General features: G+C 42.4%; 2 protein-coding genes across 4 annotated transcripts in view; one reads left to right on the top strand and one right to left on the bottom strand.

Moving 5' to 3' along the window:
- Nucleotides 1-2,511, top strand: part of PITRM1 (pitrilysin metallopeptidase 1) — a 49,359-nt gene extending 46,848 nt beyond the window's left edge. The window contains exons 25-27 of the mRNA XM_060248108.1: nucleotides 57-202; nucleotides 469-571; nucleotides 1,969-2,511. Of these exons, the coding sequence (XP_060104091.1) occupies nucleotides 57-202; nucleotides 469-571; nucleotides 1,969-2,062 (343 nt within the window). The 3' untranslated portion in view covers nucleotides 2,063-2,511. The remainder of the gene's footprint in view (nucleotides 1-56; nucleotides 203-468; nucleotides 572-1,968) is intronic.
- A 1,122-nt stretch (nucleotides 2,512-3,633) lies between these two features.
- PFKP (phosphofructokinase, platelet) overlaps nucleotides 3,634-23,281 on the bottom strand; it is a 72,090-nt gene continuing 52,442 nt past the window's right edge. Inside the window, exons 16-23 of one of the 3 annotated variants that reach the window (XM_060248111.1) lie at nucleotides 22,495-22,647; nucleotides 17,674-17,826; nucleotides 11,439-11,603; nucleotides 11,028-11,089; nucleotides 10,502-10,613; nucleotides 8,930-9,029; nucleotides 5,443-5,548; nucleotides 3,634-4,194 (exon numbers count right to left, since the gene is read on the bottom strand). In XM_060248111.1, coding sequence (XP_060104094.1) covers nucleotides 4,056-4,194; nucleotides 5,443-5,548; nucleotides 8,930-9,029; nucleotides 10,502-10,613; nucleotides 11,028-11,089; nucleotides 11,439-11,603; nucleotides 17,674-17,826; nucleotides 22,495-22,647 — 990 coding nt within the window. In that variant the 3' untranslated portion in view covers nucleotides 3,634-4,055. The remainder of the gene's footprint in view (nucleotides 4,195-5,442; nucleotides 5,549-8,929; nucleotides 9,030-10,501; nucleotides 10,614-11,027; nucleotides 11,090-11,438; nucleotides 11,604-17,673; nucleotides 17,827-22,494; nucleotides 22,648-23,281) is intronic. The other 2 variants (XM_060248109.1, XM_060248110.1) reach the window with 2 other exon arrangements.

Genomic DNA, 23,281 nt, shown 5'->3' with positions numbered 1-23,281 from the left:
TGGCCTTTGCTTCTTACTGCTCTGTGTTAACGGTGTTAACTCATTCTGAATTTTAGGGATCCAAATTCCACCACAACTCTGGCTGCCTTTGAAAAGGCCGCCGACTGGGCCAGAGCAGGCAAATTCACCCAGCAAGACATTGACGAAGCCAAGCTTGCTGTCTTTGCGGCAGTAGATGCTCCCGTAGCGCCATCTGACAAAGGTATGGCGTTCTCTCTCCAAGTCCTGAGCTGAACTAAACCACATGCTCTCTCCTGAAAATGCTCACTTGGCGGCAGGGGAGGAGCTTTCGTGAGTCACTGCTCACTTCTGCTTTTGGAGCAGGGAGAAGAGTGTTTTTTATTTCAGCTCTGCCCAGTGTTTTTTGTGCTATGGCTGCAGATCTCTGCAGAGAGTAGACTGGGCGGGAGGAGCCAAAAGGGGAAGAGAGGGAGAGCTGCCATCAGCATAATGAAATCTGTTTTCCAGGGATGAACCAGTTTTTGTACGGAATCTCCGATGAGATGATGCAGCAACACAGGGAGCATCTTTTTACCGTTTCTAAGGATCACCTAATAGATGCAGCCTGCAAGTAAGTGCGCGTGTTTGCTGAGAAGCGCTTCACAGAGCCTTGCCAGACACATAAGGGGAAGCCAAAATCTTGTTTAGTTTTGTAATCATACCCTTGCAGGGTTGCCAGTTTCAGGAAAGTGAGGGAAATGGAAATTGATCAGGGAAAGTGGTCTGAAGTCAGGGAAATTGCGATTAAAATATATTCAAGCAGTGGGTTTTTGACCTCCTGCTGCAAGAGCATGATCTGTTCTTGTGGCAACTGGAATAGAAAAGTAGCAGAATATACAAGTAAAACTTAATGATGCCCTTTCCCAGCTCCGCCCCCAGCAACCATCCTAATGTGTTTGTTGAGCTCTGTAGCATTTGCAAAGCAAGGCTAGTTTAAACATTTAGCAGTATACAAACTTTAAACATCTGTTTTCATCCCTAACTGCTAGTACTGCATTTAACTTATGTATAAAGATAAACATGTTTTTGGGTCATTCTTGTGTATGGAATGGACGTTTTGTCTCCTGTTAAACCCAGCACAGAGTTGCAAATGAGTTTTGCTGCTGTTGGATTTCACAGACAACTAGCACTTTTTATTCTGCACCATGCAAAGTAAATTTTGTGAATGTGATTGCTTGTTTCTGCGGGAGTTTACAGAGTACCAGCTTTCTCACCCTCTTTCCTGACTTCTCCCATGCATAAAGGTTGCAAATGAGGGTTGTCTGTTTCTCTGGATTGCAGAAACTCCACCTCCTTTCTTGCTGCTAATCAGCTCATTACACTTTCTGCAACTAGAAAGTGAAAGTGAAACTTTCCCAACTTTGGAAAGTGCCTACTTGTTAGCATTCAGAGTTTACTTGACGTTTGTATCTTGGTGTAATTTTTGATGCAGTTGCAAAACAGATGTTGCTGCAGTTAATGTTGAAAGAAGCTGATATTAAATCTCTTTGACAGATATTTTTTGCAGGTGAGACTTGTGTAGTTAGAGTGGAACATTTCATTAAGCCTTGATTAATGCAGCATGCTCTATTCATTTTTAAACTTGTGGTTATATTTGAATGGTAGTCAGGGAAATGGACAAATAAAATTTTAGTGGCAACGCTGCCTTGTGGGCCACATCAGATCTTCACAAGAGCAAAACAAATGTACCCAGCCAGAAGTTGTGCTGGAACCATCCGCACTTTGTGAAACTGAAGGACGCAGTTAGGTTTGTAATTATACCCTAGGTTGATAAATGTAATAAATAATAATAGAAAAGACTGGCTACGTGGTAGTTGTGCTTCTATAGATAGACCCTAATGTTTAGAACAGAGGGAGCCATATTGTTCCATCTGTGGGGGTGGGGTGTGCCTCGAATTTGTATTGTTTTCCCCTGGCTGCGGAAGGTCTCTCTCCACAAAGATTAATAATATGGGGTTTTGCTTTTAGATACCTTGCTGCTGGGAGGAGCACGAGAGGACTGGCTGTTCTTGGACCAGAAAACGCTGACACTGCCAAAGACCCTTCGTGGGTTATACGATAACACCTGCTGTCAGATTTGCTTAGATGGGATAAACAAGGTCATATGCCAAATAGATTCAAATCTTCTTCCTTCTGTACATGTCTGCAGGCAGGGACGAGAAGCCATTGTGCACTGTGTTTCTGGGGAAAGCTTGCCCTGCAGCAGCGTTCGTTGAAGGAAGACACTGCTCTGTGTCTGTCTTTCACTAAGCAGCTTTTCCACCTTAAGCTCTAGCCAACCTGGCTGAATTCCATCGTGCCCAAGTACCGCTGAAGCCGTTAGAGCATGTCAGTTGGGATGAACTTGTCACCAGTGATTTTGGGTTGATCATGTCTGATCAGATAACATGCAAATTGATATTTTTATAGAAACACAACATTTAAAATTCCAGATAATTTACTTTAAAATCATGTCAAATTACTAGAATGTCAGCTATTTCTTTTTTTAAAACAATAAAAGTTTTGAGATTCTCCATTGTTCTTGGTTGAATATTTTGCATCCACTTTGAGTTAGTATCTCCATTCCTTGTCATGGTATTTTTGTTCCACATAAAGCGACAGCGCGTGTCTTCACTCCTGGGTTTCCACTTCATGTGTGGTGACTTCGATAAGCATATGGAGCAGAGGTCCATCAGTGGCTATTAGCCACAGCTTATCGTTGGAACTCTCTGTCTGGGGCAATGATACGCTGTATTCTTGGTGCTGGGGGGTGGGGCACAGTGGGAGAGCTTCTAGTGTCCTGGTCCCACTGGTGTACTTCCTGATAGCACCTGGGTTTTTTTGACCACTATGTGACAGAGTGTTGGACTAGATGGGCCATTGGCCTGATCCAACGTGGCTTCTTTTATGTTGTTTTAAGCTTCTCTCTATTGGGGTTCTAACAAAGAGGAGAGGCCTTAAGTCTACGTTGTATTCTATTCTTGCAACTATTTGGATTCCAAACTGGCTGCTAAGACCAGGATCACAGCACTGCTGGAACATAGGCAATGAGCATTCAGTTCAGATAGTACTCTGCCCCAAGAGTAGCTTAGGAATTCACTATTAACTCGGTGGCTCTTATGTTTGGTGTAGTGGTTAAGTGCGCGGACTCTTATCTGGGAGAACCTGGTTTGATTCTCCACTCCTCCACTTGCAGCTGCTGGAATGGCCTTGGGTCAGCCATAGCTCTGGCAGAGGTTGTCCTTGAAAGGGCAGCTGTTGTGACAGCCCTCTCAGCCCCACCTACCTCACAGGGTGTTTGTTGTGGAGGAGGAAGATAAAGGCGATTGTGAGCTGCTCTGAGACTCTTCTGAGTGGAGAGCGAAATATAAATCCAATGTCATCGTCTTCTTTACTAGCTACCTGAATATGTATTGGAATAGATGGCTATGTTAACTTGCTGAAACGTGACATTGACTTGCACATGGAGGGCATCCCCAGCTGTAGGTTGCTAGTTTTGATTTCCAAGAGGGCTGACCTCGGAGCACTAGCTGGAAACGTGCTTCAAATAAAAGCTTTTCGAGAAGTGCAGTTTATGTCTTCAGCTGTTGGTAGGAGGGGTGACGAGGCTGTTGCAGACATTGGGGGTTGGGTAACAGACTGGTCCAAACTGTATTCGTAATAGAGTATTTTATTCCACTTGGGGATATACATACATTTTTTTAAAATTTAATTTGACACAAAACTAAGCCTCTCTAATATGTCCATTGAGTGTAAACACTGTTTCTGGTAAAAGTGCAAGAGATGAATAACATCTAACTGAGTGCATAGACCGGTTTTGCACAGGTTTGCTAAGGATCACATTGGTATTGGGTTATCTTAAGTTAGGTGCTAGGTCTTTGTGTGTGTATAGGAGCCTAAGACAATGCCTGGTAGAAAACTTCTGCGACGCTTTTTGCTTTTCCCTCCCCACATAAAGTGCTGGTACAATAACTTAGATGTTACAAAAAGAAGCTGTAACGAGTACTCTAAAGCATTGCTGGACACACAACGGAGAGCGATTGCGACTTCAGCATTACAACTCCTCTGTCATCCGCTCAGGCTTCTGTAGGCTTCGGCCTGCGCACGTGCTCCAGCTGGCCTGAATCGGAAACATCGTAGCTGGCCTTGTATTTGGCAAAGATTTTCATCAAGGGACGGAGCTTCAGCCACCACTGTTCCCTGGGAATTCGGTGCCTGTTGGGGATAGAAGAGTTTTCATCTATCAGCTCGCAGTGGCCTTGCGCTTGTTGGATTACTTTTAACATACGAGCATGACCAGAGTCCAGTAGCACCTTGAGACCGAGAAGATTCAAAGTATCAAATCTGATGAAGGGAGCTTTAGAAAGCTTGTCCTGATCTTTAAGCCGCTACTGGACTTCAGTCTTGCTGTTCCTCCAGCAGACCAACATAACTACCCATGAAACTTTTAACACCTAAGGGCGCTTTCTGAACTCAGAACAGTGGGACTGTTAGCCGATGGAGAAGCTGTACAATGGAAGAGAGCAGCCTCATACTATCTATATGGGCTTCTACTGATAATACTGTCAGTTAATGCTATAAGCAGGCAAATGATGGGAGCTGTCAACACCAGCCAGCTACAGCCCTTCTTGAAAACAAACAAAAATTGCAAGCTCTGATTTCTGCTTTGCATTTGAGCAGTTTGAAAAAAAGTCTACCAATAACATCACTAGGGAAAGTCTTGACTCCACTGAGCCATCTGGTCTAGCACAGTTCATTGCAATATGCTACTTCACTGTGCTATATCTCCATCTCCACAAGCTTCTCTAGGATCTGAGCTATCTTCCAACAGAAGTGAATCATTTCACTTTGACCAAAAAGATCTTTTCCATATCATTTGCAGTTTTGCTAGCCTGGGGCATACAATATAATGGCAGTATTGAAAATCACTTAAAGATACATGCTCCGGAGTCTCCATATGGATTACTAAAGAAATTTTGTCGAGGAGAACCGTGTGCACCGTGATTTTTAGTGTATGGAAATGATCTTTTAAGTGCTTCCTGGGAAGTACTCTTAAGAGAGTAACTTCACAAACAAAAAAATGGGGGTGATTTGAATGCTAAAGGATTTCAGGAGAAGTATGACCAGGGCTTTTTTTTTTTTTTTTTTTGAGCAGGAATGCCGTTCTGGCTGGCTTAGCGTCAGGGGGAGTGACCTAATATGCAAATGAGTTCCTGTTGGGCTTTTTCTAGCAAAAAAGCCCTGGGTGACACTTGTGATTACTCAGACACAGGTTTTTATTGGTATTTGGACTGGCTTTCCATTCTTAACTGCCAGTGCAAATACATAGGGTTTTCCTTACAGAGGCACAAAAGGAGATGGGCCAGTGCCGGCTCCCCAATCTGTGCCAGGCTATGTGTAACTCTGAATTGATTTCTATGGTGATCTGCTGACATCGGGGTTCCTTGCGGCATTTTTACTTACTCAAAGTCTGTTTCATCCTTAAGCTGGCCCACAGGCTGGAAAACAAGATTTCTCCGTCGCATGCCCAGGAGGCAGACGGTGTCATCACTGTTGGTAAAGATTTTTCCTGGGGAAAAAAGTGTCATTTTCTTATATACAAAAGCAACGAGAATACTGTGTATACAGAAAGTGAAACACTACAAATAAATCCCTGTAATATGTTTAGGACTTCAGATACTATAAGTGAACAATAACTTGAACTGAACTAGGTTTTGTTGGTCTTAGGGATGCCACTGGATTTAAACCTTGTTGAATTGAAGTAGTGATTGGTGTAGGATTGCAATTATGGATGGGCATGAACCAGCTGACAAACTAAAGTTCATCACGAACTTTGGCCAGCTTGCGGTTTGTGAAGCAATGTTCGTGAACTGAAATCCCACCAATTTTGGTGAAGTTAGTGGCAGTTTGCGAAGAAAAGAAAGCTGGGGTTTATGCATTTTTTGCTCTTCGCGATGGTTCAGAGCCATTTAAATCCTGCTTTCTGTTCCCTGCAGAAAGCCACAGGGAGCAGAAAGCAATTGGGTTCCAAATAATTGAGCAACAGGAATCAGAAAAACTGTGAGGAGCAGAAAGCAGGATTTAAATTATTCTGAATCAAATGGCTGTGTCATTATCCCCACCTTTCTGCTTCCTGTGAAAATCCACGCGGAGCAGAAATTGGGTATCAACATGAACCAATATGAATTGGGTTGGTTAGCAAATCAACCATCTGGTTTTGTGGTTTGGTTTGTGGCTGTGATTAACCAAACCGCAAAAATGTGGACTGTGCCGATCACTAATTGTAATGGGCATAACTTTATACCGCGGTGTATTAATTTTGGAGAGAGATTTATACCACTGGCCATATTTAGCCCTAATTTCTTATTGGAACATTTTTCAGTACTACCTGAGTGGGATAAAAATGTAACATATACATGTACCTCTCTAAACTGCTCACATGGCTACTGCCTTAAGCAGAAGTTAGAACCAAAAATTATTTAGAAGAACTTACTTTGTATTATTTCTTATAACATGTAAAATAAAAAAGTACCAAGTAAAGGGATAAAATCTTAAATAGCTACGTTACCTTCCTCTGATTCCCATGCAGCCACCAAAAAAACAAGAGAGAGAGAGAGAGAAATATAGCTGTTACTGTGAACTCCTACATATTTATAAATTATACAAGAATTTAGGGATTGGGGGGGGGATACAGTTTTGCTATTACACACCTTAGTTCTCATTTAGATGAGAAACTACCAAGTAACAGTTATCAAAATGGTTATATGACACAGCAATGTCTAATTGCACTAGAGCTCACTAGGACCTATACACAAACAAGTTTGCCTAGGGATTACAGATATAGTTCTTAGAAAAGTACAGTCTGAGTAAATTGTAAGAAATTAACAATTCCCAGGATTAAAGCACCTTTTTTTGTGCTTGTACATGTAAATAAAAGATTGCTGGTTTAAGGTAAGTATTTTGAATTGACAGCCTCAATTAGTCCTAGTGTAAAATGAGCCTATAACGAAGTACACTTATTTGGAAGTCCCACTGATACACTCCAGTTATGATTAGATCGTGTAATGGTAAGTTCGTATACTTTTTCATTTATTAATAACTTCTGCTAGCCTTCCCATCCTAAAATGAACTTGTAAGACACTTTACAAAGATTGAAAGTTTATGCCATCTAAAAACAATTCAAAGCAACTAAGGATTTTTTTAAAGCAACAGGCAGAAGACAACTTTATAACAGATGGTTCCAAGGCTTTAAAACTCCTTGACTTATGTTTGCCTTCAGGAACCAGTTCAAGGTGCTGCCATTTGAGCACACCTTACACAGCAATTAACGATTTCTAGCTTTTAGCTTTATTTCGACTGTGATGATCTATTCTATTTTGGCACTGCTTGTATTGCAGTTTTTTATGTTTCATTAGTTTATCATTATCAATTAATAATCATTCTGAGAGCTCTATAATGATGGGAAAGTGGGATTCAAATATTGTAACAAAGCATTACTTCTGACTAGGAAGACACGGAAAGGTCCTGTCCAAATACATGTATATTTCGGTTTACGTAAGAAATAGCCATCTCTCAAATATTGATACTGATTGATATTGGATTTATATCCCACCCTATGCTCTGAATCTCAAGAGTGTCAGAGTGGTCACAATCTCCTTTATCTTTTTCCCCCACAACAGACACCCTGTAAGGTGGATGGGGCTGAGGGGGCTCTCAAAGAAGCTGCCCTTTCAAGGACAACCTCTGCAAGAACCATGGCTGACCCAAGGCCATTCCAGCAGCTGCAAGTGGAGGAGTGGGGAATCAAACCTTGTTCTCCCAGATAAGAGTCTGCACACTTAACCATTACACCAAACTGGCTCTCCTGGACGGTGTGTTCAGAGATGTAAAGGTCAAATACAAGAGAAAGAATTCTGCCCAGATATGACTAGGAAGCCATTGTTCTAGTTTCTAGTAATTAATTTATCCTAAATGTTATCACAGAAGCCCAGGGTTTTTCCTGCAGTAACCTAACTGTACTTCAAATAACCCCTTATAACCAAAATTCTGGTTTGAATTCAAAGGCAGGTTCAAATAGCATTTATGGAATAACATGGTGTATACTTGTGCTTGCTAGTAAAGAATGTGGCTTTTAAAAGAGTACAGACTGCTCAAGCCTTCTCTTCAACAAAGCAAGCTACAGAAAAAACATGCTATATATGAAATCTTGTTTTACTGAAGTATTGTTCCATGCCACAAGTGCAATATCTGGAATGGAGGCCTCCCAATAGGTGGCTCACTGGAAGCTTGTGCACCCCTCTAGACGGCCCAGGAAAAGAAAATATCTGCCCTTGGTTTTTTGTTGCTCTTGAGCTTCAGTTCTGGTGAACAAAACTTGATAACAAGCCAGGGCAGGGGGAGAAGTAGCTTAAGATATTCCTCATTACTCAAAAGTACCTCTTGTTAAAGAGAAGGTTAGTGACCCCTGGTCCCTGATGAGCACTACCATTAGTTAAACTGCTGGGGTTTTTAATTGTTTTACCTGATTTTAATTGATTTTATTTGATGTTTTATAGGATTATGTTGTACACCATCTTGAGTCTAGTTCCACAGGAGAGGGCAGTTGATAAATCCAATAAATAAAAATCTTAGCTGACTCTAATGTAGGAAGGTTTTCTAGACAGTTTATTATATCGCAATACTTCACAAGTGTTATAATGACCACGGGGTGCTCGTCAAGTGACGCATCTATTAACACCCGAGGAAATGTTCATGGTTCAGACAATAGACCATGTATGTGAAGCAGAATTTGTCATTTCAGTACCTATTGTTCTCTGTAATTTTAGATTTTATATATTTTAAATTAGGGTTTTTTTACTGTTGTTTTTATGATGTAACCCACCCTGAGCCTGTTCTACGGGAAGGGCAAGCTAAAAATCGAATAGAATAAAATAAATAAATGGTTCCTCACCTCTTTGATAGGATTCTGTCAGCTTCTTCGAAAGCCACAGGACAGCCTTTGCTGCGATTTTTGTCCCAAAGTTTCGATCGAAGGGAGAAGGAGCACCACCCTGTGAAATGCAGCAGTTAAGACAATGCGCTGGGAATTTTAGTTCCAAAAATCAAAATCTACACATGGAGGACCTGTAATAAAAATGAGGATTGCTGCTGACTTTGGTTGCCAAAGGGGTGGCTGCAAAAAAATGAGAACAGTCCCAGCTTTATTTAGGATGGTGAAAGCTACGGTAGAGCTCTCTACACTGGGTCAGCGGGCAATAATGTGTCAAATAGGTAAGTGGAAGGTGATATATATAAGAGAACAAAAAATCCTGATATGATGATGAGGTCACTCAGCTGAGACCTTGAGGTTAGAATGGGTATCTCAGGGGAAATGTGGATTTCATTGTAGGGCGGCAGTGAAAAGGGCAAACTCTGCTGAGGGTTATTAGGAAAGAGACTGAAAATAGCCAGTGGTGTAATGCCCTCATTTGTAATGTTATGTGCAGTGTTGGTCACTATATCTCAATAAAAGGTAATGCAGAGCTAAAATAAAGTGCAAATGTAGGCAGTTAAGATCATTAGGAGGTCGGAACACTTGTCCTATGAGAAAAAAGAGCAAAGGGGAGATGGTAGAGGTACAGAAAGTAATACACAGGTTCACCCCCCTCTCCCATAATACTAGAACTTGTTGGGAAATACTTCTTTATTCAACAAGTAATTAAACTGCGGGATTCACTGCCAGTGGAATAGTGACAGCCATGAGCACAGACAGCTTTAAAGGGACTTTGGCGGGGGAGAGAATCTTATGTCCCATCTTGTCTTGCTTCCCATTCCCTCTCGCAGCCTTCTGGCTGGGACCCACAGTGCTGTCCAGTGAGCTCTAGGGCCTCCACTCCTGTCCCCCACAGCAGCTCCATGTTTCTATTGGCTTCACTGTTTCCCCTTTACTAGCCCCGTTTCCAGCCTCAAGCAGTGATTGGGATGGGCAGCCAAATCCCTGCTTCCCGCCTGCCGTTGTCTTGCAAGTTTGCTACCTCCTTCTTTCTTCTCCTTCCCTCTGGCTGCTGCCACTTTCAGCCATGTTTGAGGGCTGCCTGGCAACCAAAAAAGGCAGCTGAAATCTTGCAGCACAACATTGGCAGCTTTTATGTTCTTTTTTGGTAAATTTTGTGTTTTATTTTTTCTTAAAAAAAAAAAAACTTTTAGCGATCTCACATTTTTGTGCAAAGCTGAGCCACTGTTCCAGATTTGTGGGGAAATTTCCCTTACTTGAGTGTGTCCCAATGTGTGGATTGTTTGATCCGCACACTGGCATTGTGTTCACAATAAGTTATGTTGGTTTGTAATGAATTACTTTCTCGTGAACCTGGGACAATAAGTGCGGGTATAAACCTGGGGGCTGCACACACAAATCCAGCTCTGAAACCCTCTCTGCTGTAGCCCTTGGAATGTGTGTGGGTTCAAAGACAGCATGAGGAAGCCTTTGCATGAACGTGGCCATACCTTAGTCAGTTTTCCATCTCTTTCCAGCATGGAGAATTACCTGCTGCATGTGACCCAGGACATTCTTTCGAGTGTCAAAGACTCCTTTCCCTTCCTCCGAATACAGCTGGTAAATGAAATCAGTGGTGTAATTCTCGCTACTGTTTTCATTCCTGAATTGAAGAAACAACAGAGGAGATTTCCTGTGACTGTTACTAGAAAGAGGGTTGATAAAGGCCGGAAAACTGCTAGACTTCATTCAACACTCTATAGCGTCTGTCTCAAAACATGAATAGAACTCCCTATTTGTTTGTGTGTGGGGCGGGGGGGAGGGAAGAGAACCTGTGCCCAATTGGCAAGTGTAGGGAGGAGAGAACTGGTAATTAACTGGCAGCCGCTCTGCAGGGTCTTGGGAAGAAGTTTAATTTAGCTGTATATTCCTTGGCCTGAACCTAAAGCAAAGCATATACTGCCTCATTAAGTTAGGGACACACTGCTTCAGGGATGATTCCTTCCCCTTCTCCGTACCGTTTCCCCTAGCAACTCTGCACTTGATTGTCTGTGCACGCAGTGACCCATCAGCTTACCTCAGCACCAAGCCACGCTGAATACTAGTTTTCATCTTCTGGGTCAGATGTTCCACGTTGGCCTACGAAGAAACATTTTTCCAAAGTGAATCATGTCACATAAGACTGCCCATTGCTGGCTTTTGATTCTATGAGCATTCCAAAGAGTGCTCACTGTGTGACTAAGTTTTGCCTTTAGTTCAAAATCAGACTCCTTTATAGCCATCAAGTCCAACCACTGTAGAGAGGACTGAGCAGAGGAACTTGGCTTCTGCCCTGTTATGCTTGGTCTGTGTGCTTTACAAAAGACCTTTCCCTCAATCCCAACCCTTGGCATTTCAAGCGACAAATCACCTAATAAACATGCACATGTGATCAGGCTCACAGACACTGAACTTAAACCTTGGTGAACAAGACAAGCGTCTGGCGTACCTGGAGCTCCCGGATATCAAACTTCTCTTCAAAGATGTACGCTACATCGGCCCCTGCAGCCAGGCCCCCCATGCTCGCCAGGTACCCGCAGTAGCCACCCATGGTCTCGATGATGAACACACGGCGCTTTGTCCCACTGGCTGACAACTTGATCCGGTCGCAGGTCTAGCAAAGGACAGGCTGTTAGTGACTAACAAACCCAGTGCTCGCTATCGGAGTGGTGACGGTTTTATCATGCAGCGGGCACGTGCCATCGTCATTTGTCACACCCATAACAATCATGCAATGTATAACCTAAAACTAATCAAAAACAGAAGGGGGAAAAAAGCAACTAGTCTTCCAGATGGTATCTTCTAACCCATAACATTAAATTACATGAATCTGGGAAAAAATGAACTGGTCATTTTGATGCTCTTGGTTCTTATCCCCAGGTTGAGACACCAGAGTTATGTTTTTAAGACAAAAAAAAATGGTCTAACATCTGGTGGTGAAGGCTTTGCTATAACAGATAGCAGAAAATAAGTCAAAAGACAATCCAGTCAAATACAAATGCAGACTCAAACTATTCCAAACAATGGTCTTACTGAGTCTTTCAAAGTCAGCATTTCTAGTATACAATAATTAAACTATCCCATCTGTACGCCTTCCTGAAGGAGCTCTGGGTGCCATGCATATATCTACCTTCCTCCTTTACATTTATAACAAACCTGCAAGGTGTGTAAGGTACAAGGAGAGAGACTACCCAGCCTAAGGTGACCATTATTGCTGACCCCAGATTTGAACTCGGGATTCCCTGATGCTGGTTGGGTCTCCCACATCATTGAGACCTGAGTAAATGGGTGGAAACTGCAAGCTCTGATTGAGACTTGCTTACTGGTTTGGCCACAGTAATTTCCTCTGCCGAAAGGGCAAATTGGTTTTTCAGAGGAACCCTACAATACTCCACTTGCCATGGGAGCTGTCTCCCAGAAAGTATCAAGTGGCTCTTTAGTTACAGAGGCTGTCCTTGGATCCTTTGTCTTTCTCTCTGAGCCATGGGGGATAGCAACCACGAAGGATTTGTTCTTAAATTGTGCTTTAAAAAGCAACTTTACACATTTGTAGAAAACAGGGGTGGCCAAACTGTGGCTCAGGAGCCACATGTGGCTCTTGCACACACACTGTGAGGCTCTCAAAGCCCTGACAACCCTGCCAGCTGGCTTGGAGAAGGCATCTGTCTCTTTAAACCACTTCTCCAAGTCAAGCCAGCCAGCAGCATGGAGAATGCATTTAAACTTCCCCCAAAGGGTGATTAACATGTGGAATTCACTGCCACAGGAGGTGGTGGTGGCCACAAGCATAGCCACCTTCAAGAGGGGTTTAGATAAAAATATGGAGCAGAAATTTTGCCACTGTGTGACACAGAGTGTGGGACTGGAAGGGCCATTGGCCTGATCTAACATGGCTTCTCTTATGTTCTTATGTACTTAAAGTTGCTTTCTTTCTACCTCCCCTCCCCACATTTATTTATTTCCTTCCTTCCTCCCTGCCTGTCTGCCTACTCTCAAACTTCTGTTGTTTATTCTATGAGGCTCTTATGTTAAGCAAGTTTGGCCACCCCTGGTATAGAACATCATAGGCAATATAAATCTAGCACTAAAATCCTTCACACCTCTGAAGCATGAAGCAGCGGTTAGGAGGCCAGTCTATTCCAATGATTCACAAATACTGACTTGATTTTCTGCAAGTCCTGCCAAATCATATTTTGTCTCTTCCTCCTAGCTTCTCAAATACATGCCATTTTTCCGTACCCTAGTCTTTCCCAGCTCTTGAACATGACACAATTTAGCTATTACATTCATGCTGAGCACCAGAAATTCTCTCCTTGTGTATCATGGAACTGCAGGAGGTTTGTAAACACTGACAATACGTACTTGTTTGGTGTAGTGGTTAAGCGTGTGGACTCTTATCTGGGAGAACCGGGTTTGATTCCCCACTCCTCCACTTGCAGATGCTGGAATGGCCTGGGTCAGCCATAGCTCTGGCAGGAGTTGTCCTTGAAAGGGCAGCTGCTGTGAGAGCCCTCTCAGCCCCACCCACCTCACAGGGTGTCTGTTGTGGGCGGAGAAGATATAGGAGAGTGTATGCCACTCTGAGTCTCTGATTCAGACAGAAGGGCGAGATATAAATCTGCAGTCTTCTTCTTCCCCAACTTTTACTACGACCATGTGGATGTCAGTGTGGACATTGGTCAGTACTAGCTTCACATTTTCAGTGTTGATTTGGGCATAAGCAAGTATGCTATCGGTATGGTGGTATATGATGCTATGCAATAAACAAGGGGGGTGGTGGGGGGTGGGCTCCCTCTGGGAATCCTACCCCCCCAGGGAAAGTGCATGCGCAATACATAGCCTCTCCTCTCCCGGTGTAGTGAACGCCGCGTGGTCACTGTCTGGCTATGCCTGGCAGATGGTCACTGCAATGGCCTCTCCTGCATTACTGCATCCGTAGCAACATCTTCTCGCTGGTCCCCCCCGTTTTCACAGAGTTTGCTACGTCATGGTGCGACCGAACTGTCCGGCGGTATAACCGGATGGGCAGGCTGGGCCCACCAACTTCGTCAGCCTAAGAGAAGGAAAACTCTAACATCAAACCCGGGCAGATAGAGCTCGTTAATGTAACACCTACCACCTGGAGGACTCACTGCCGGCGTCCCAGCTTACTGGGCCATGGCAGATGACCCCCAGGTGAAAGGGTGGAGCCAGTACCGCGCACACTGCGCTTCACCTAAAAAATTCCTCCGCGCAGGCCTGAAGGGCATATCCACACAATAAACAAATAAATCTCTCCTTGCAAGAGGTCTTCATATACTCAGGGCCAGATCCAGGCTCTGTCCCCTGCACATTAAGTGCACCACCTGCATGACGCATACAGTCTCCAAGCTGGGGGCTGCACCCCTTGATGCCAAGCCAGCCACAGCTGTGCTCCTGTGCATTCCCGCTAAAAAAAATGCCCTGAGGAGGGATCATGTGACTACAACACCCTTCCACTGAGAGATGCTTGTTACCTCTCAGACTCATTTGATGAACCCAGCCCAGCTGAATACCAATCGCCACAAAGGCAAGGATTTCGCTCTTGGCATGCTAAGCTGCACTTCAAAGCAGCTTGCCTGCCTCTTCAGTCCTCATCAACTGAAAGTCACTCATACAGCTTGGACTAGACTGCACTCCAAGGGGATCCCAAGATTGAACCATATCAGCTATGAGGTTCATGGCAGAAGCAACACAGGAGGCCTGTATGTTTCCCAGATCTACATTTTCAGGAGAACAGGATAAGAATTCCTTCACCTTCCAGAAAAACTCAGCTGGAGGGCGCTGCACTGAGGCAATGAAGGCAGAGAAGTAAGCTTCACTGCCATCACTACCACAGAGCAAGAACAAGAACATGCTCCAGTTACGTTCACTTTGAGTTCCCCTCCATTTGCCCTCTGGCTGTGTCTGATCAACTGCATCTTCATTTCATACAGTCTGTCATAACCCAAGTTATTGGGTTTTAATAAATCAGCTTGAAACAATAAAGTTAAAACCAAAATGTTGACATTAATTTATCCCCTTGATAACATTTTCTTCATCAATTAAGTATCATGCAGTGTCTTACTATTATTCACTGCTTTGCCTGATGTGCTCTATGAACCAATTACATATATGAACATATGAAGCTGCCTTATACTGAATCAGACCCTCAGTCCATCAAAGTCAGTATTGTCTTCTCAGACTAGCAGCGGCTCTCCAGGGTCTCAAGCTGAGGATTTCCATACCTATTTGCCTGGACCCTTTTTTGAAGATGCCAGGGATTGAACCTGGGACCTTCTGCTTACCAAGCAGATGCTCTACCACTGAGCCACCGTCCCTCCCCTAAATTAACTTTAATAAATCTTTTATGGTGCATCCCATTATATTTTGATAGGATTCTATTCAATATGCCTGCTAAAATTTTGTAATCTTTATTCAGTAATAAAACAGGCCTACATGATTCACCCTTTTCACTTTCTTTATGCACTGATTTGGAATATGAGCACAAAAAAAGCCATTTTCCATGGTATAGTTTTATATTTGTCATAAATCCATGCCAAAGTATCATTTGACAGGTCTCCATCCCTAAGCCCTCAAGTTTCTTGATTTCAGAAAAAGACACCTTGATTGGTTATGCAAAGACTTAAGTTTTTTCCTGCTCTCTTTGGGAAATCAGTGTTGGTAGAAATGGTTGAAAATTGTCCACTTACATAGGTCTTATTTGGCCCCATACAGTTTTGATACCTATGCTTCCTATCAATTTGGAATAAAGCTTATTTCTAACTCTTTCTTTACTATTATTGTCCTGAAGGAATAATGGGTCCAACATCCATGGAAATGGATTTCATAGAACAACACATTTCATATACTAGGGCCACCAGATGCCCTCTTTTTGGTGTGTGTCCTTTTGGGCTAAAAAAAATGATGGAAAATGTTGTCTTTTGGGGGTCAGAGGTTTAGGAATATTCTCAGTTAACAGCAATTATCACAGCTTAAATAGTAAAGGTATTTAAAGGTATTTAAAATAGTAAAGGTATTTAAAATCAGTTTTGTTGTAGTATCATTTGTTTGAAGTAGTCAGTTTTGCTTTTCAAAATGTGGTACCCTACATGTACCATGTTCTGGAACCAATCTAGATCGGGATCCTCAAAGAGGTATCTTGCTGGTGGGTACCAAATAGCTCATGCATCCCCAAGACGACTCAGGAAAGGCTCATGAAAATACCTTCTCTGGGATGTTTTGTTTTGTTTTGTTTTAAAAGTTTGTATTTCATAGGTTTTCTCTCAGCAGCCTATTTGATGGCATCATTTCTGATACTCTTCCCATGCTCTGTTTTAGACAGAACAAAACTTGGAACCATGAGAGGAAGTAGCTCAGGACACTTTTCATTACTAAGAACTTGCTCTCATTAAGGAAAAGTTGGCAAGTCCTGTTCTAGCTGCAATGACTGTTTTAATTAACTATTGTAATAGAAAGGAAGAAACAAAAAGAGAGCCAATTCTCAAACTGGAGTAATACCTACATCTTGTTCAAATCATATTTCCTTAGTTCTTTTAGCCCACTTTCCAAAATTACTTATAAAGCCTTTTCTGAATGTGTCTGAATCCATTACTTATGCTTCCAGTTTTATCAATAAGTATGTTCATTAATCCATTATAACCACCTCCAAATAATACCTCTCCATAATGTCATCTAGAATGGTTGATTAAGCAAAAAAGAATCATCATCATGTATTTTGTGATCAGATAGTTTCATTATCTTCTAACCCCTTTAACGATTAATAAAAAAATTCCATCTCTAGATCCATTTATTTTATTCAGTTTTTAGATTGCCCTCCCCTGTTCAGGGTGGTGTACCTCAGGGGGGGAAAAAATCAACATAAATATACTAAAAGCTTGCAAATTATTTAAAAACACAATAATAAATCTCTAAATAAACACAAAGTTAAATTTCTAGCCAATAAATATCACTACACTATACCTCTAGCTTTTGTGTCTGCATTGGATAGGTATTACCAGCTTCATGACCTCAAATGTTTTTGATGAAGAAACAGAATATAGCCTTCTAATGCCAATGCTGGGGGCTTATTTGTATTTTTTGTTCAGATTATTTAATCCGCTCTCATTCCTACTCTCCTAGTGTGTGTATGTGGTGGTTGTGGGAAGAAAGTGAGATTTCTGTCCTATCATGGGATTTTAGGTCATGTTGGCCTTAAAATGCTCACAGACATTTCTTTTCCAAGCCATTTATTGAAAATCAAGGAAGCTTAAGTATTATTTGACTTTTCTATGTCCTACACTACAAACGCATCTGATTTGCTGCACTTCACTCACTAAGGGTGCTTTCACACACGCTAAATAAGGCAGTTTCAATCCGCTTCGGCGACTGTTTGCAAGTGGATCTTGCCATTTCACACAGTAAAATCCAGTTGCGAAGTGCACTGAAAGTGCGTTATTTAGTGCGTGTGAAAGTGCCCTACGTCTCCTTGATGTCATAGTCTAATCCATAAGTGAAATCTGATCAAGACCTAGGCAAAGTGACCTTCACGGTCCACAAGCCCAGATCAACCCCAGGCTGTTAACCACTTAAAGACTGCTGGATGCACACAATTTTAAACAGTCGCATTTCTCCCCTGACATCGATGCAACTTGGAAACACGGTGATTTTACGTTCAGCTATCTTACCTCCACAATGATATTCAGGGAGGTGTCAGTGCCAATGCTGAAGTCGCTGCCTGGCACGTTGTTGCTAATAGTAGCAGGCAGCACACAGATAGGGATGCAAAACTCGGCAAAGTGGGTTCTCGCTTCAGCTAACTGCAGGCAGCTCTCATAGGCCTGGGGCAGTGCGACAAGGAGTGATGAACAGCATGCAATTTGGTCCTCGCTTTGCACGGAAGTGAGGCGTTCTGCTAGTGACTCCTTGTGTGTAGCAATGGGAAGGGTTGCATTTCCAGTGGTGCAAATGACAAAAATGTGATTTCGAAGGGTGTGGGTTTTCCCCCTCCCATAACCCTGCAACAGGTTGCTGAATTTACACTGGTGCAGAAGAAATTCAACAGGAGTTAGTTGAAAGAGGAAACCACTGAAGTGTGGAATACGCAGAGCCACTGAAATAGCTTAGTGGAGAAACGAGGGAGGAAGAAAAATGCTTCTAGAATCTTACTGAACTTAAGAGTACTTTATAGTCCAAAAGGAAGAGGGGGAAAAAGTAGAAGAGGAACGTTAAATATAAGATGCCAATGTGGCCATGGAGCCTGCAGATTTTGACGTGGCTTACTAACCTGTCCAAATTTGTAGTCACCTCACTCCTGAAGATGCTTTGCACACTCCACACAACTCTGGGAGGTGTCAAATCACAGTGGGGCATCAGCAATTCACATTCCTCTGATGATTTTATCTACTTCAAAACTCAGGCCAACGTAATTCCCTTCCCCAGAATCAGTAGATGGATGGCAGTAGTCAGATAGGTTCAGGGCTTTTTTTTTTTTTTTTTTTTGAGAAAAAGCCCAGCAAGAACTCATTTGCATACCAGGTCACACCCCCTGATGCCAAGCCAGCTGGAACTGCCTTCCTCTGTGTACCTCCTAAAAAAAAAGCCCTGGATATATGTTGATGCAAGTTAGCAGCAACACATGGCTGAATGCACTTGTTTTACGTGTTAGTGTTGGACATGGAGGTTATACACACACGTACAGGATGTTTGGTGCATTAACGGGATTTCCAACATAGATCAGTGTGGCATGTATGTATTAGGTGCAGTGGATTAGTATGCTCAGTGCTAGGGAAATTCTTCATAGTCCATATTGTTTGGCTGGCCTGTCTGTTGCAGAACGGGGTGCTAAAATTCTGAACAATGATATTTCCGTATGTGTAAATTGCTCTCTCATATAAAAACCCAGTGTTCATACATAGAACTAGCACATCAGTGAGAGACTCAGCATATCTGATATAAAAACTTTCTCTGCAAAGATAAAAAAAAAAAAACACATGCGGGATGCCTCAGTCAAAAGCGGAACAGGGGTACCACTGTATAGTGTTACAGTGAAGAATTCTACCTGCATAATACGTAGATCAAGTCTCTTGTGACCTTGATAGGGACTTGACAATCAATTCAAAGGAAAAATCTTAAACAAGCTTTATTTAAAGTACAAAGAAATCCCAAACAGTATGCATGGGGTGTTCACTTTAGGTGGGTGAGGTCTAAAGACAATGACTGGCTTAGAGTAACCCAGTGGTTACTTCGTAGCTGAATTAGGATATGAACTCATATCTCCCTAGAATAATGCTGTAGCAACTATACCACAGTGGCTCACCACTCAGCCGCCCTGAGTCCATTTTGGAATGGGTGGGATATAAATTGAAAGTAAATAAAAATAAATAAATGGCTTTCACTGTATTTCCTAAGAAAGCACAGCAGTAGATTCAGAGAGCCTGGGCTGTTCATGTACTTACAAACAATTCTGGAGGTCCATCATGGGTGCAGGGAATTTGTCTACGTCCACTCCACCAGCAGGTGCCTTTTTGGAAGTCCTATCTAAAGCTTCCCATATAAACTCAGCGTAACCACAGCTTTTGTTTCTCAGCTGACAGACTGTTCGCATTTTCCTTTTGCATGCAAAAGCATTTAAGAAAACTGATATGTATGGGTCTTAAAGTATGTACTTCCTGCTGGCTCATTGGAGCCAGGAAAGCAGAGCCTGAGGACTGTATAACAATGGGTAGTGGGATCCAAATACCTGCCGCCCTGCACCAATCACAGACCCCTGCCTGTTTGAATGAACCAATGGCAGGCTAGCGCGGGAGATTAGAGTTGTATATAGGTTTGGACCACAGGCCGTAGTCAGTCTTTGTTGGGAGCAGCCCTCACCATGCCTTCTTAATAAAGAGCTGTCCTCACTATGATCTCATCTCTGCAATGCTTTGAACCCACTATATTATAAAAACGTAGTGGAATTCTTGCTTTAAAAGTTCCAAATCCATTTTGGGTTGTCATGTTCATCTGGAAACAGTATCTCTGCCAGTTTTCTACCCTTCAGATAACTCTTCTAAATCAACTTGCCTGACAAGGAGCCTCTTTGCTTTTGCGATGGGACCCTTTGCAAGCCGTACAGAATTTGAGGGCAGCTTTTAGCCTGCACATTCAGTTCACTCGTAAACTTAGCCAGGCCTACTGCAAACAAAGAGCACACCCTAGCTTGCATCCACCATGGTTTGCACATAGCAGTGAGATGAAGCTGGTGTTTTTTTTTTTGGGGGGGGGGGACTTATCTAGCTCTAACTAATCTTATTAGAACAAAGCAGGTCAAGTATCACCTTTAAGATCAACAAAGTTTTATTCAGAATGTAAGCCTTGTCTGATAAAATGTGCTTAGAGCACACAAAAGCTGACATTCTGAATAAAACGTTGGTGGTCTTAAAAGTGATACTTGACTCCTGCTTTGTTCTGCTCCTGCAGACCAACACAGCTGCCAATCTGGATTAATCTTACTGAGAGTCCCAATAATCCCTAAAGGAATTTTCATATTCCTGATCTAAGCAAAATGAATAAAACAGTCACAATACTCCCATAATAGCAAAGCAACGGCAATTTTTGGATGGTGCAACTACTTTTTTATCCGAAATCTAGGAGCTATCATCTAGGGCACTCGCGATCTCAGCGTCATGCAAAGAAACAAATCTTGTCCAGGGGCAGAAGTCGGCAGGCCCAAGGGACACCACCTAAATGAAATCTAAAAAGCAGGAAGTACAGCCAAGAAAGCAAAGAAACATGCACAAAAGCATCACCCAAGTTTTCCTTTGACCATGGAAGCAGAGAACTTTATGGGCTGGCACTGAAAACAAACGTCACATGCAGATGCTGTTATGGTACGCGGTAAGAAGATTGTGACACTGTTGTCAACTGTTCTGTGTCCTGCCAAGGATAACAGCAGAAGGAAAACAGAAGTTCTTCAGTTCTCTAATAGTCCAATGCTGTCTGTTTATACATCTGTCCTCCCATCTGTGCCTAAAGCAGAAGGTGTGGTGGGACTATTTCTGAAACAAAAAAAACCCCAGTGCCTAGCGAGAGGAGCAAAGCCCTGCTTTTTCTCACACCTTCTTGCACTGCAGTCTATAACATTCAGTTCTTTTCTTTGAGCCTAGTTCTGATATTGGACATGAGCTAGACTGAAAGTACTGATAAACGGCACTTCCTAACAAGTGAAGGCAGGGAAGTGGGGGAGGGCAGCATTGCATTCCCCTTGCCTGTATGCTTCATTTGCATTGGAAAATACATGCACTCCACCCCCTGCTTGAGACATTAATGGGAGGGCATATTTATACAGTGCATCTCCCCCGCCGCCAATCTCTTCTATTTGTCTTCTTATTCATTAGGCTGTAGCCTACAGAGAGAGCCAGTTTGGTGTAGTGGTTAAGTGCACAGACTCTTATCTGGGAGATCCTGGTTTGATTCCCCACTCCTCCACTTGCAGCTGCTGCAATGGCCTTGGGTCAGCCACAGCTCTCGCAGGAGTTGTCCTTGAAAGAGCAGCTGCTGTGAGAGCCCTCTCAGCCCCACCCACTTCACAGGATGTCTGCTGTGGGGGGAGAAGATATAGGAGATTGTAAGCCGCTCTGATTCAGAGAGAAGGACAGAGTATAAATCTGCAGTCTTCTTCTTCATGCCACAACAAATCTGTTAATCTTCAGGGCACAATACTATATGAAGATCTACATTTCACTCTTAAAAAAAAAAAAAAAAGGAACCATGGCAAAAGGCTTGAGCATGTTGAGTGGAATGTGTGGATTTAAAAAATCTGTAGTGCAGTCTCTTGTGCCAAATCAAAAGAATACTTTTAAACTTTTATTTTCAAAAGTAGTTTGCCATGAAGCAGTGTATGTTATTTTAGAGGGGAAATGTGTTTAAAGCTTTCTTGAAAAGGTACAATTACCCAACTGGTCACTGAGTCCAGGTCAGAAAGTCCTACTCCATACAAATTCTTAAAAATTAGTATTGTTTTAAAAATATATATATCCAGCAATGCTCTAACTGTAACACACACAAACAAAAAAACCTGCTTTATAAGAAACTCCAAACTCATAGATAAAGCTGAATTTTTTAGCAGCTCTTTATTCTTATTTCTAAGATTTGTTTTCTTTGCCACAGTGTCTTTGCCACAACTACTGCTCAAATTCTGAGCATGTTGGCCATGAATTCACTGCACATGGATTGACACAAGCCCACTGAAAACTCTTCTATTGATTTCAGGTATAAATTGCCAAAAAAGCTGGTGTGTGACGACGGTTAATTAAATTAACTTGCACCTTTCAAGTTTTGGAAAACTAAAAATATTGGCTGATCATATGTTTTTCCAGCGTACACGTGTGTGTTAATTACATCCGGTTTGTATTGTGATTATGGTTTATGGTGTTCTGATCCCATAAAGTCTCCGGCTTTGGCCATGTTCAAAGGAAACCCAGATGACTGTGATAGTAAACATGCACTCAAGTAAGGAAGAAACTTACATCAGTGATAGTGTTCAAAGCAGTGTCTGCACCAATGCTGAAATCAGAACCTGGTACATTGTTGGACACAGTTGCAGGAACCATAACCATAGGAATACAGAACTCTTCATATGTCTCCCGGGCAACACAGAGTTCCAAAAGTCCCAGGTAGGCCTGATGGGCACGTGGGAAGGATGCAAAATTAGAAGGGATAAAAACAAGGCTTAATTTGTAGAATTACAGATGGGGAGTTGGCAGAAATGTTCACACCATAACACACACGCTGGCTGGAGACGGACAATAGCTTTTTCCCCACTGAGAGTTCAAAAGAAGGATTGTTTCTCATGATGCATACACTTATTCTGAGATTTCCTTTGGTTAAGCAGGGTTTTAGCATCATTTCAAAAACCTGCAATGCCTGATTGGACCAGAGAGACTGCAAGTAAAACAAAATAAGTATGTGTGTACTCCTTGGGAAACAAGGCCTCTCTCAAATCACTCTCAGCATTAAACACAACACAACAAAACAACAAGTATTGTCAGCTTCTTGCCACACGGGGTCACTAGAGGAAGACCTCACATGAAACACACAACATAACATGGAGACAATCAAAATGCATCCAACATCAGCTATTTTTTTAAAAAAAAAACTTTTAAGCATCCTTGCAAGTTCTGCACAATAGTACAATACCACTAAAAATATAAAGTTACTTTTCCCATTCATAAATGGACTGCATTAGTCTTTCAGCATTGGTTGTCCTCATTTAAGAACAGGTTAGGGACTTCATGTTCAGGAAAGCTATCATTT

Source organism: Heteronotia binoei, chromosome 10 (genome assembly GCF_032191835.1).
Source record: "Heteronotia binoei isolate CCM8104 ecotype False Entrance Well chromosome 10, APGP_CSIRO_Hbin_v1, whole genome shotgun sequence".
Taxonomy (NCBI): domain Eukaryota; kingdom Metazoa; phylum Chordata; class Lepidosauria; order Squamata; family Gekkonidae; genus Heteronotia; species Heteronotia binoei.
This window is presented reverse-complemented; position numbering and strand designations above follow the sequence as displayed.